At 40.8% G+C, this 13,086-nt stretch overlaps 1 protein-coding gene across 3 annotated transcripts in view; it reads right to left on the bottom strand.

Moving 5' to 3' along the window:
• Window positions 1-13,086, bottom strand: part of LOC129821387 (inactive dipeptidyl peptidase 10-like) — a 314,370-nt gene that overhangs the window by 15,023 nt on the left and 286,261 nt on the right. For 2 of the 3 annotated variants that reach the window (XM_055879015.1, XM_055879016.1), the window contains exons 18-23: window positions 10,790-10,888; window positions 10,624-10,693; window positions 10,275-10,469; window positions 9,989-10,043; window positions 9,689-9,788; window positions 5,544-5,602 (exon numbers count right to left, since the gene is read on the bottom strand). In XM_055879015.1, coding sequence (XP_055734990.1) covers window positions 5,544-5,602; window positions 9,689-9,788; window positions 9,989-10,043; window positions 10,275-10,469; window positions 10,624-10,693; window positions 10,790-10,888 — 578 coding nt within the window. Of the gene's footprint in view, window positions 1-4,694; window positions 4,911-5,543; window positions 5,603-9,688; window positions 9,789-9,988; window positions 10,044-10,274; window positions 10,470-10,623; window positions 10,694-10,789; window positions 10,889-13,086 lie in introns of those variants that run through there. The other variant, XM_055879017.1, reaches the window with a different exon arrangement.

Genomic DNA, 13,086 nt, shown 5'->3' on the forward strand with positions numbered 1-13,086 from the left:
CAACTGCTCCAAAATCGCCATAAAAAAGCCAGACTACAGTTTGCAACTGCACATGGGTAGAAAGATTGTACTTTTTGGAGAAATGTCCTCTAGTCTGATGATACAAAAATAGCATTGTTTGGCCATAATGACCATCGTTATGTTTGGAGGAAAAAGGGGGAGGCTTGCAAGCAGAAGAACACCATCCCATCCGTGAAGCACAAGGGTGGCAGCATCATGTTGTGGGGTGCTTTGCTGCAAGAGGGACTGGTGCACTTCACAAAATAGATGGCATCATGAGGCAGGAAAATTATGGGGATATATTGAAGCAACATCTCAAGACATCAGTCAGGAGGTTAGTCGCAAATGGGTCTTCCAAATGGACAATGACCCCAAGCATACTTCCAAAGTTGTGGAAAAATGGCTTAAGGACAACAAAGTCAAGGTATTGGAGTGGCCATCACAAAGCCCTGACCTCAATCCTTTAGAAAATGTGCTGGCAGAACTGAAAAAGCATGTGCGATCAAGGAGGCCTACAAACCTGACTCAGTTACACCAGATCTGTCAGGAGGAATGGGCCAAAATTCACCCAATTTATTATGGGAAGCTTGTGGAAAGCTACACGAAACGTTTGACCCAAGTTAAACAATTTAAAGGGAATGCTACTAAATACTAATTGAGTGTATGTAAACTTCTGACCCACTGGGAATGTGATGAAAGAAATAAAAGATGAAATAAATCATTCTCTCTACTATTATTCTGACATTTCACATTCTTAAAATAAAGTGCTGATGCTAATTGACCTAAGACATTTTAACTATGATTAAATGTGAGAAATCTTGAAAAACTGAGTTTAAATCTATTTTGCTAAGGTGTATGTAAACTTCCAACTGTAGGTGTTCCTTTTGTCCAGTTGGGAAAGGGCAGTGTGGAGTGTGATTGAGATTCTGTTGGGGCGGTATGCGAATTGGAGTGGGTCTAGAGTTTCCGGGATGATATCTGTGATGTGAGCCATGACCAGCATTTCAAAGCACTTCATGGCCGACGTTAGTGATACAGGGAGGAAGTAATTTAGGCAGGTTACCTTCACTTCTGGGCACAGGGACTATGGCAGTCTGCTTGAAACATGTAGGTATAACAGACTTTTCAGGGAGAGGTTGAAAATGTCAGTGATGTTTATATATATATAAATATATATCATATATCTCTTTAGAAGTGGTTTCTTTGCAGCAATTTGACCATGAAGGCCTGATATACGCAGTCTCCTCTGAACAGTTGATTTTGAGATGTGTCTGTTACTTGAACTCTTTGTAGCATTTATTTTGGCTGCAAATTCTGAGGCTGGTAACTGTAATGAACTTAACCTCTGCAGCAGAGGTAACGCTGGGTCTTCCTTTCCTGTGGCGACCTTCATGAGAGCCAGTTTCATCATAGTGCTTGATGATTTTTGCCACTGCACTTGAAGAAACTTTCACCGTTTTTTAAATATTCTGCATTGACTGACCTTCATGTCTTAAAGTATTGATGGACTGTTGTTGCTCTTTGCTTATTTGAGCTTTTCTTGTCATAATATTGACTTGGTCTTTTACCAAATAGGGCTATTGTCTGTGTACCACCTCTATCTTGTCACAACACAACTGATTGGCTCAAATGCATTAAGGAAAGAAATTAGACTACACACACAACCTAGACATACAAAAACCCTAGACCAGACAAAAACACACATACCACCCTTGTCACTCCCTGACCTAACCAAAATAATAAAGAAAACAAAGATAACTAAGGTCAGGGCGTGACAAGGTGTTGGCAGACGTTCTTTTCACTTTGTCGTACAGGCCAGTAATGTGGATGGAATGCACTGTATTTTAAAGTTTCATGTTATGGGTATGCTTGTCACCGGCAGGGACTGGGAGGCTTGTGAGGATTGAAATAAAAAATTAAGGAGCAAAGCCCAGGAAAAAGTCAAGGAAAAACCTGCCGTAGACATTTCAAAACCCTGGGAAGTTAACTTTTTCAGATAAATAATTAGACCCCTTTTAATGCCAAAGACACACCAGAGTGGCTTTCCAAGAGGTGTTGCATGTTCCGGAATGGTCCATTCTCAGTCCTCAATCAAAAACAATGAATATTCACTCAGTGTATAAACATTACTAACACCTGCTATTTTCATGACAGACTGACCAGGTGAAAGCTATAATCCCTTCTTGATGTCACTTGTTACATCCACTTTAATCAGTGTTGATGAAGGGGAGTAGACGGGTAAAAATATATTTTGAAGCCTTGAGACAATTGAGACAAGGACTGTGTATGTGTGCCATACAGAGGGCGAAGATGACGCCGAAGAACATGGCTGATGTTTCACATTCTCCCAACCAATTTTGCAATTTTTTGTTTTGTGGAACTTATTTTTTTACTTATTGTGTACTTATTGTGTACATATTGTTGCTGCTGAAAATGCTCACCCAGAAGCGGTTTACCTACTGGCCAGGGACTTTAATGCAGGCAAACTTAAATCAGTTTTACCAAATTTTTACCAGCATGTCACATGTGCAACCAGAGACAAAACATCCTAGACCACCTTTACTCCACAAACAGAGATGCATACAGAGCTCTCCCCCGCCCTCCATTTGGCAAATCTGACCACAATTCTATCAACCCGATTCCTGCTTACAAGAAAAAACTAAAGCAGGAAGTACCAGTGACTCGCTCAATACGGAAGTGGTTAGATGACGAGGATGCTACATTACAGGAGACTAATGCACACGCTTATAAAAAATTCCGCTATGCCCTCAGGCGAACCATCAAACAAGCAAAGCGTCAATACAGGATTAAGATTGAATCCTACTACACCGGCTCTGACGCTCATCGGATGTGGAAGGGCTTGAAAACTATTACGGACAACAAAGGGAAACCCAGACGCTAGCTGCTCAGTGACATGAGCCTACCAGACGAGCTAAATGCCTTTAATCCATGTTTCGAGGCAAGCAACACCGAAGCATCCACGAGAGCTCCAGCTGTCTGGATGACTGTGTGATAACGCTCTCGGTAGCCGATGTGAACAAAACCTTTGAACAGGTCAACATTCACAAAGCCGCTGGGCCAGACGGATTACCACGACGTGTACTCAAATCATGAGCGGACCAACTGTCAAGTGTCTTCACTGAACTGAACACTAAACTGTCAACTTCTCCCTGACCGAGTCTGTCATACCTACATGTTTCAAGCATACGACCATAGTCCCTGTGCCCAAGGAAGCGAAGGTAAACTGACTAAATGATTTCCTCCCCATAGCACGTCGGTAGCCATGAAGTGCTTTGAAAGTTCATGGCTCACATCAACAGCATCCCCCTAGACACCCTAGACCCACTCCAATTTGCATACCGCCTCAACAGATCCACAGATGACGCAATCTCCATCGCACTCCACACCGCTCTTTCTCACCCGGCTGTTCCCCGACTACAGCTCAGCGTTCAACACCATAGTGCCCACGAAGCTCATCACTAAGCTATGGCCCCTGGGACTAAACACCTCCCTCTGCAACTGGATCCTGGACTTCCTGAGGTGAAGGCTCCCCCAGGTGGTAAGAGTAGGCATCGACACGTCCGCCATGCTGATCCTTAACACTGGGGCCCCTCAGGGGTGTGTACTTAGTCCACTCCTGTACTCCCTGTTCATCCAAGACTGCATGGCAAACACGACTTCAACATCATCATTCAGTTTGCTGACGACACAACAGTGGTAGGCCTGATCACCGACAATAATGAGATGGCCTACAGGGAGGAGGTCAGTGAACTGGCAGTGTGGTGCCAGGACAACAACCTCTCCCTCAATGTGAGCAAGATAAAGGAGCTGATCGTGGACTACAGGAAAAGGCGGGCCGAACAGGCTGTAGTGGAGCGGGTCGAGAGTTTCAAGTTCCTTTGTGTCCACATCACCAACGAACTATCATGGTCCAAACATACCAAGACAGTCGTGAAGAGGGCACGACAAAACATTTTCCCCCTCAGGAGACTGAAAAGACTTGGCATGTGCCGCCAGATCCTCAAAAGGTTATACAGCTGCACCATCGAGAGCATCCTGCCCAGTTGCATCACTGCATGGTATGGCAACTGCTCAGCATCTGAACGCTACAGAGGGTAGTGCGAAAGGCCCAGTACATCACTGGGGCCAAGCTTCCTGCCATCCAGGACCTATATAATAGGCGGTGTCAGAGGAAAGCTCATAAAATTGTCAGAGACTCCAGTCACCCAAGTTATCGACTGTTTTCTCTGCTACCGCATGGCAAGCGGTACCAGAGCGCCAAGTCTAGGACCAAAAGGCTCCTCAACAGCTTCTATCCCCAAGCCATTAGACTGCTGAACAATTCATAAAAATCACCTTTGACCCACCCTTTTGTAAACTGCTGTAACACGCTGTTTGTTTGTTACCTATGCAAAGTCACTTCGCCCCCACCTACATGTAGAGGTTACCTCAACCTGTACCCCTGCACACTGACTTGGTACCGGTGCCCCCTGTATTATTGTTATTCTTATTGTGTTACATTTTATTATTACTTTTTATTTTAGTCTACTTGGTAAATATTTTCTTCTTCTTGAACTGCACTGTTGGTTAAGGGCTTGTAAGTATGCATTTCATGGTGAGGTCTAAACTTGTTGTATTCGGCGCATGTGGCAAATGAAGTTTGATGACAAAATATTTAAGTACCTTTGAACGGTAGTAGGTGCCAGGCGCACCGGTTTGTGTCAAGAATTGCAACGCTCCTGGGTTTTCACACTCAACAGTATCTTGTGTGAATCAAGAGTGGTCCACCTCCCAAATGACATCCAGCCAATTTGACACAACTGTGGGAAGCATTGGAGTCAACATGCAGCATCCCTGTGGAATGCTTTCGACACCTTGTAGAGTCCATTCCCCGATGAATTGAAGCTGTTCTGAGGGCAAAAGTGGGGGGGGTGCAACTCGTTATTAGGGAAGTGTTCTTAATGTTTTGTACACTCTGTGTATATTTCAATGGTACGTACAGTACTTTATTACTGAGGTATGGATAATGTGATAAATGATCTTGTCTGTAATGTGCACAATCTGTATTGGTTGGAGACAGTTTTGTGTTGTTTCTGATATAATGGATTATTTCAATTAGTTTGCTGTACAAATTGCAGTCATATAAATAAACCGTGTGTCCAGAAGTCCTGACTGTTCAGTCTTTCTTATCAGTGTAACTGAACCAGCTGTTTGACACAGCACCAGGTCCACCCCTTAGGGGAGTCTGGGAAAGCCAGACGACCCCCTTCAGCAGCTCGTCAAAACACGAATGTAGTGCGATTTAATAAGCTAATGCGCCACATTTACCGTAGGAGATGAGTGACAAAGTCTCTGTGCTCTGGAAGCATCATAAAAAGGAAAAGGGGGAAAAAAACTCAGTACCTCTGACTTTGATGGTAGTGACATTCTGTAACTGTGGGCGCTAAACTAGAGGCATGTCTTTGAGGCTAGAACGTGGCGCTTTCAAAGAGCTAAACAAGAATGGCGGCAAACAAGAGCAGGGAGGCGGTAAACAGACGCACCTGATATCTGCTGTCGTCCCGTAATGGCATGCCGAGGTACCTCTCAGAAAATGCTGATGCTGTTCAAATAGAAAGCGACACACTCTAAAAAGGTGGCAGGTGCAGACAGTGTTTCAGTGCTTCAGGTGAGCTAAGTGTTAGTGTTGCTGACTCTACACAGAAAGTGATGTCTGTCATTCTGCATCCAAACTAAATGGAGAAAAAAATAAAAATGGGGGGGGATTACACAATTATTCAACTTCATATTCATATCATAACTTCGTATCTCCAGCACCAGCCGAACATCAACATGGGAACATTTTGCTTTTCAATGCTTTGTAGTAAAAAAGATAGGGGAAGATAAGTGTTTTCAATGACATATTGTGATTTTAACAAATTTTGAGTAGGCAATTTTTTATTTAACCTTTATTTAACTAGGCAAGTCAGTTAAGACAAATTCTTATTTACAATGACAGCCTAGGAAAAGTGGGTAAACTGCTTTATTCAGGGTCAGAATGACAGATTTTTACCTTGTCAGCTCGTGGATTCGATCTAGCAGCTAGAGGTCGACCGATTATGATTTTTCTATACCGATACCGATTATTGGTGGATCAAAAAAAGCATATACCGGTTAATCGGCCGATTTTTCTTTATATATGTATAAATAAATATATATATTTGTAATAATGACAATTACAACAATACTGAATGAACACTTTTATTTTAACTTAATATAATACATAAAGTATATTTAGTTTCAAAAAAATTATGAAACATGCTCAAATTGGTTAAAATAATGCAAAAACACAGTGTTGGAGAAGAAAAAGTGCAATATGTGCCATGTAAAAAAGCTAACGTTTAAGTTCCTTGCTTAGAACATACAATTGAAGTCAGACGTTTACGTACACCGTAGCCAAATACAGTTAAACTCAGTTTTTCACAATTCCTGACATTTAATCCTAGTAAAAATTCCCTGTCTTAGGTCAGTTAGGATCGTCACTTGATTTTAAGAATGAGAAATGTCAGAATAATAGTACAGAGAATTATTTATTTCTTCTTTTATTTCTTTCATAACATTCCCAGTGGGTCAAAGGTTTACAAACACTCAATTAGTATTTGGTAGCATTGCCTTTAAATTGTTTAACTTGTGTCAAACGTTTCGGGTGGCCTTCCACAAGCTTCCCACAATAAGTTAGGTGAATTGTGGCCCAGTCAAACAGTTATATTTTTGTTTCATCAGACCAGAGGACATTTCTCCAAAAAGTATGATCTTTGTCCCCATGTGCAGTTGCAAACCATAGTCTGGCATTTTTTTATGGTGGTTTTGGAGCAGTGGCTTCTTCCTTGCTGAGCGGCCTTTCAGGTTATGTCGATAAAGGACTCGTTTTACTGTGGATATAGATACTTTTGTACCTGTTTCCTCCAGCATCTTCACAAGGTCCTTTGCTGTTGTTCTGGGATTGATTTGCCCTTTTTCGCACCAAAGTACGTTCATCTCTAGGAGACAGAACACGTCTCCTTCCTGAGCGGAATGACTGCTGCGTGGTCCCATGGTGTTTATACTTGCGTACTATTGTTTGTACAGATGAACGTGGTACCTTCAGGCATTTGGAAATTGCTCCCAATGATGAACCAGACTTGTAGAGGTCTACAATTTTTTTTCTGAGTTCTTGGCTGATTTCTTTTGATTTTCCCATGATGTCAAGCAATAAGGCACTGAGTTTGATGGTAGGCCTTGAAATACATCCACAGGTACTCCTCGAATTGACTCAAATTATGTCAATTAGCCTATCAGAAGCCTCTAAAGCCATGACATAATTTTCTGGAATTTTCCAAGCTGTTTAAAGGCACAGTCAACTTAGTGTATGTGAACTTCTGACCCACTGAAATTGTGATACTTTGAATTATAAGTGAAATAATCTGTCTTTAAACAATTGTTGGCAAAATTACTTTTGTCATGCACAAAGTAGATGTGCTAACCGACTTGCCAAAACTATAGTTTGTTAATAAACAAGAAATTTGTGGAGTGGTTGAAAAACGAGTTTTAATGACACCAACCTAAGTGTATGTAAACTTCCGACTTCAACTGTTGATATTTTTTTCTATACTTAACCAAAATATAGAAGCAACATGAAGCAAATTCAAAGATTTTACTGAGTTACAGTTCATATAAGGAAATCAGTGTATGTAAACTTCCGACTACAACTGTATTAAAGCTGGTGGTTCAATATTCACAGTTCTTCAATATTCCCAGTTAAGAAGTTTTAGGTTGTAGTTATTACAGGAATTATGATGCATCGACTATTTCTCTCTATACCATTTTTATTTCATATACATTTGACTATTGGATGTTCTAATAGGCACTTTAGTATTGTCAGCCTAATCTCAGGAGTTGACAGGCTTGAAGTCATAAACAGCGCTGTGATTCAAGCATTGCTAAGAGCTGCTGGCAAACGCAGTAAAGTTTGAATGAATGCTTATGACCCTGCTGCTGCCTACCACCGCTCAGTCAGACTGCTCTATTAAATGTTTAATCATAGACTTAATTATAATATAAGAAACACAGAAATACGAGCCTTTGGTCATTAATATGGTCAAATCCGGAAACTATCCTTTCGAAAACAAAACGTTTATTCTTTCAGTGAAATACGGAACCTTTGCGTATTTTATCGAACAGGTGACAACCCAAAGTCTAAATATTTCTGTTACATTGCACAACCTTCAATGTTGTCATAATTATGTACAATTCTGGCAAATTAGTTCGCAACGAGCCAGACTGTTGCATTGGCCTTAACTCTGCATGCATTGAATGCAAGAGAAGTGACACAATTTCCCTAGTTAATATTGCCTGCTGACATTAATTTATTTTAACTAACTATGCAGGTTAAATAATATCTACTTCTGTGTATTGATTTTAAGACAGGCATTGATGTTTATGGTTAGGTACATTTGTGCAGCGATTGTGCTTTTTTCGCAATTGCGCTTTTGTTAAATCATCACCCGTTTGGTGAAGTAGGCTGTGATTTGATGATACAGGCACCGCATTGATTATATGCAACGCAGGACAAGCTAATTAACCTAGTAATATCATCAACCATGTGTAGTTAACTAGTGATTATGTGAAGATTGATGTTTTTTACAAGACAAGTTTAATGCTAGCTAGCAACTTACCTTGGCTCCTTGCTGCACTCGCATAACAGGTGGTCAGCCTGACACGCAGTTTCCTCATGGAATGCAATGTAATCGGCCATAATCTGCATCCAAAAATGCTGATTACCAATTGTTATGAAAACTTAAAAATCGGCCCTATTTAATCGGCCTTGCCGATCAATCGGTCAACCTCCACTAGCAACCATTCGGTTACTGGCCCAACGCTCTAACCACTAGGCTACCTGCCACCCCGCATTTGTCTACTATTTGCCTACTGATTGTCTACTAATTGGTTGATGTCATTGGAAACATTTATCTTCCTCTATCTTTTTTACTACAAAACATAGAAATGTGTCATTTTCACATATGGTGATGTTGGGGGTGGTGCTGGAGATGATGAATATGAAATGAAACAATTTATAAATGTTACTTTAAGACATAAAAGTGCATAAGTAGCCAGTGAGATCTTATGATACTCTGTGGTTTAATCTTAAGTCGTTTTTGGTCTCTCTCTGTGGCCCAGGTGTTGCAATGTTTCATTTCAATGTACAATTTGAACAATATCCTAATTCCTTATTGAGGAATTTCTTACAAATAAGACCATCGCCTCCATAAATGGTTCCCCATGTGAGAAGAATCCCCTACTCAGGTATCAACCCTTCTGTCACCTCTCCTTTCCTACCCATCTATCTATTGATGTGATTCTGGGACCAATCAAAGATTGGGATGGCCAAAAGCCCTGTTAGACCCAATTGATGATATGCAGGTCTATGACACCACAGATTGTGAGGCCTATTTCATAACATGAGAAAGACTGTTTGTGCGTAATACATATAAGTAAGTGACAAGAACATGAAATCATAATAGATGACTGTCTTGAAAATCTTGCATCTAACTTGTCGAGAACACTTTACATTAAACATATTAAAGCAGTCATTAAGACTATCATAAAAGTCACCATAAAAGGTCATAAAGGTTAATAACAACAAATATTTTACAGTCAAGCTTCTACTCACCATATAGTTTCCAGTCTGTGACTGGGGACATTGCTACGGAACATTTTAACAGGCTGTCTGTTGATTTGAGCATCATTAATGTAATGTAGGCACCATAGCCCTGGAAGATATATAAAAAAACAAGTAACCAAAAAAAAGATTGTTGTATTTGTTAAATGTTATATCATGGGGCACAAGCCAGCAAATAAAGTAAAAGTTTATACTAACATGTTGAGTATGTGTGTCTCGTAAAGTCATTCAAATCAACTTGAGACGAGCAAGCTGGAGCCTCTGTGAGAGAATCTGTCAATAGAATCTTACCCTTCCAAATACTCCTATCCGTGTACGATCAATGTACGGGAATGTCAACATGTATCTGAAATAAACAATATTGAGGAGATGCCCAAGTTACAAAGTATGATATCATAGAGTGGAATACAGTAATATGAATACAGTTCCTAAAGATGTTTAAAGTTGTTTGCCAAATTCAGTTAAATAGAAAACGTAAGAAAATTGTTAAATTGGCATGTATTCGAAGGCTAATGACTTATTGAATTAAATTATAATTAAATTAGACTCAATGGGAAAGGATCAAACTAGTACATACTCCACAGCTGCGATTTGATCCTGCACCTCTACTGTCCCCAAACGTTGGTGGACCTCATGTAGAACCCTCTGGCCCAGGAAGCCACTCCCTCTGCCGTCTAGACGAGCCACAATGATGTTATCCGAGCTGACCAGAACCGAGTCCCAGTCCAGAATGAATCGGTCGCTCACAGCCTGGCCACCGGGGGAGCCATCGCTGAATTTAAAGATACAAATGACAGAATAAAACAGTGCTTGAGGCAGTCCTAATATGGGCATCATAAAGACAGTCTGGCTCTCGTGATGGGGTCCGCACCAACCATAATCGAATTTAAAAAACAGTGTGCACAGACACTGAAGGAGATACGTACACTACCAGAAGCAGGCCATAGTGACGTGATTCAGAAAAGTCTGGTGGGTAGGAGATCTTCAAAGGCAGATCTGAGCAGAGAAAGCAGCCATTAGCAATAACCTTAGAATAATAGAAAGAGAAACTGATTTGTAAAAAATGTAGGTAGCGAAAATTACCCGTCTTACCAAAATGTTCCATCTGGATTGTTCTGAAGTCCGTCATTTGAATCCTCTTGACCTTCAAAGCTGCCTTCAGTAAAGAGTTGTTCTCAAGGATGTAGTAATCTATGTTGAGAGAAAAAGTTGCATACGTTCTAGAAGTGTCCACAACGCGGGCCACAGTAGTGTAGTAAAAGGTACACATGCACCTTATCAATTATGAAGTACAATAGAGAAATCATGCACAAAGTAGCCTACACAAGAGCAAAACACGTCAAATATTTGGCTAATCCAATCACGTGAATAAATGCAAACGTTACATTTAAAAAACGGCCAACAAAGTAATAATGTGCACGTGAACAACAGATGAAATGGCTCTGATTGGCTGGTCATTGAGAACATTACTTTGGTTCAATCAAAGATTTTTGATAAGTGGCGCCTTGGCTGTGCATAAAAGTAACAAGGATATCTTGAGATATCTTAACGTTTTTTTTGTCTTTCTCACATACTGACACCAAACATTTGAAGTGCGCTCCTCGTAACAATTGTGAAAGGGAAGTTAAAGACATGGTAGAGCGCGCAGACTCATTTTTGGCATGTCTGGAGCAGGTAAAGTGTGGCATGCTGGTGTTGAGCCAGGGTGATGCCGCTGCACTGACTTCTTTTACAGACATGGTATGCTAATTAGAGGGACAAAGTGGACGCACAGAAACCCCTCTCTCTCCCTTTCCCTCTCTCCCCCCTCCCTCTCTATCCATCTCTCTCTCTCCTGTCTTTGATGTTTGTTGAAAATGCATTTTGATAGAAACACCGCAGACCTACATACTGAGATGTACCGTACTGTTAAAATGTTGACATGAAACTCGAAATGACCAGAACTAAATTAATTTGGTAAATATTATATATGTTTAATATCATAACCGTTGTGGTGTTTAAATGTTGACAAGTATGAATATCATATGAAGTCAAATGTGTTAAAACTACCTACACTTCTTGAGTACATCTTGGTATATTCATGCATTAGGCCTACTGCATGCTCTGTAATTCCATCCCAAAATATTTGATCTTCTCCCATTATCCAACTTGCTATCCAACTTTATCGATTTGTTATACAATGGGCAGAGTGAAGCTTATTAGCATTATTATGCAGCACAGTCACTGAACCCATTTTTACACTTAGGACTCTGATCTATTATTTTCACAATTTCAATTTCAGCACAGTTGCAGGCTTCCAGCAACTGAATTGAATGGCTAACTAGGCCAGCCTATTTCAGATTGGTTCTGTAGTGTAAAGAGAGGTACTGTAGGAACAGAACATGGGAACACAATGGTGGTTTACACACTGCAGCACTAAACTGACACTGAGCCATGCCAAGCCAAGTCCAGACGAGTTGGCCTGGATATGCATCCACCATACTGGCTTGAACCCCGCCATAAAGGTCAATGTGAAAAAAATATCCAGACCAGCACAGTACATCTGAGCTAAGTTTACATACACCTCAGCCAAATACATTGAAACTCAGTTTCACAATTCCTGACATTTAATCCTAGTAAAAATTCCCTGTCTTAGGTCAGTTAGGATCGCCACTTAATTTTAAGAATGTGAAATGTCAGAATAATAGTAGAGAATGATTTATTTCAGCTTATATTTCTTTCATCACATTCCCAGTGGGTCAGAAGTTTACATACACTCAATTAGTATTTGGTAGCATTGCCTTTAAATTGTTTAACTTGGGTCAAACGTTTCAGGTAGCCTTCCACAAGCTTCCCACAATAAGTTGGGTGAATTTTGGCCCATTCCTCCTGACAGAGCTGGTGTAACTGAGTCAGGTTTGTAGGCCTCCTTGCTCACACATGCCTTTTCAGTTCAGCCCAAAAGGTTTCTATAGGATTGAGGTCAGGGCTTTGTGATGGCCACTCCAATACCTTGACTTTGTTGTCCTTCAGCCATTCTTCCACAACTTTGGAAGTATGCTTGGGGTCATTGTCCATTTGGAAGACCATTTGCGACCAAGCTTTAACTTCTTGACTGTTGTCTTGAGATGTTGCTTGAATATATCCCCATAATTTTCCTTCTTCATGAAGCCATCTATTTTGTGAAGTGCACCAGTCTCTCCTGCAGCAAAGCGCCCCACAACATGATGCTGCCACCCCTGTGCTTCACGGTTGGGATGGTGTTCTTCGGCTTGCAAGCCTCCCCCTTTTTCCTCCAAACATAACGATGATCATTATGGCCAAACAGTTCTATTTTTGTTTCATCAGACCAGAGGACATTTCTCCAAAAAGTATGATCTTTGTCCCTATGTGCAGTTGCAAACCATAGT

This window comes from Salvelinus fontinalis, chromosome 23 (assembly GCF_029448725.1).
Source record: "Salvelinus fontinalis isolate EN_2023a chromosome 23, ASM2944872v1, whole genome shotgun sequence".
Taxonomy (NCBI): domain Eukaryota; kingdom Metazoa; phylum Chordata; class Actinopteri; order Salmoniformes; family Salmonidae; genus Salvelinus; species Salvelinus fontinalis.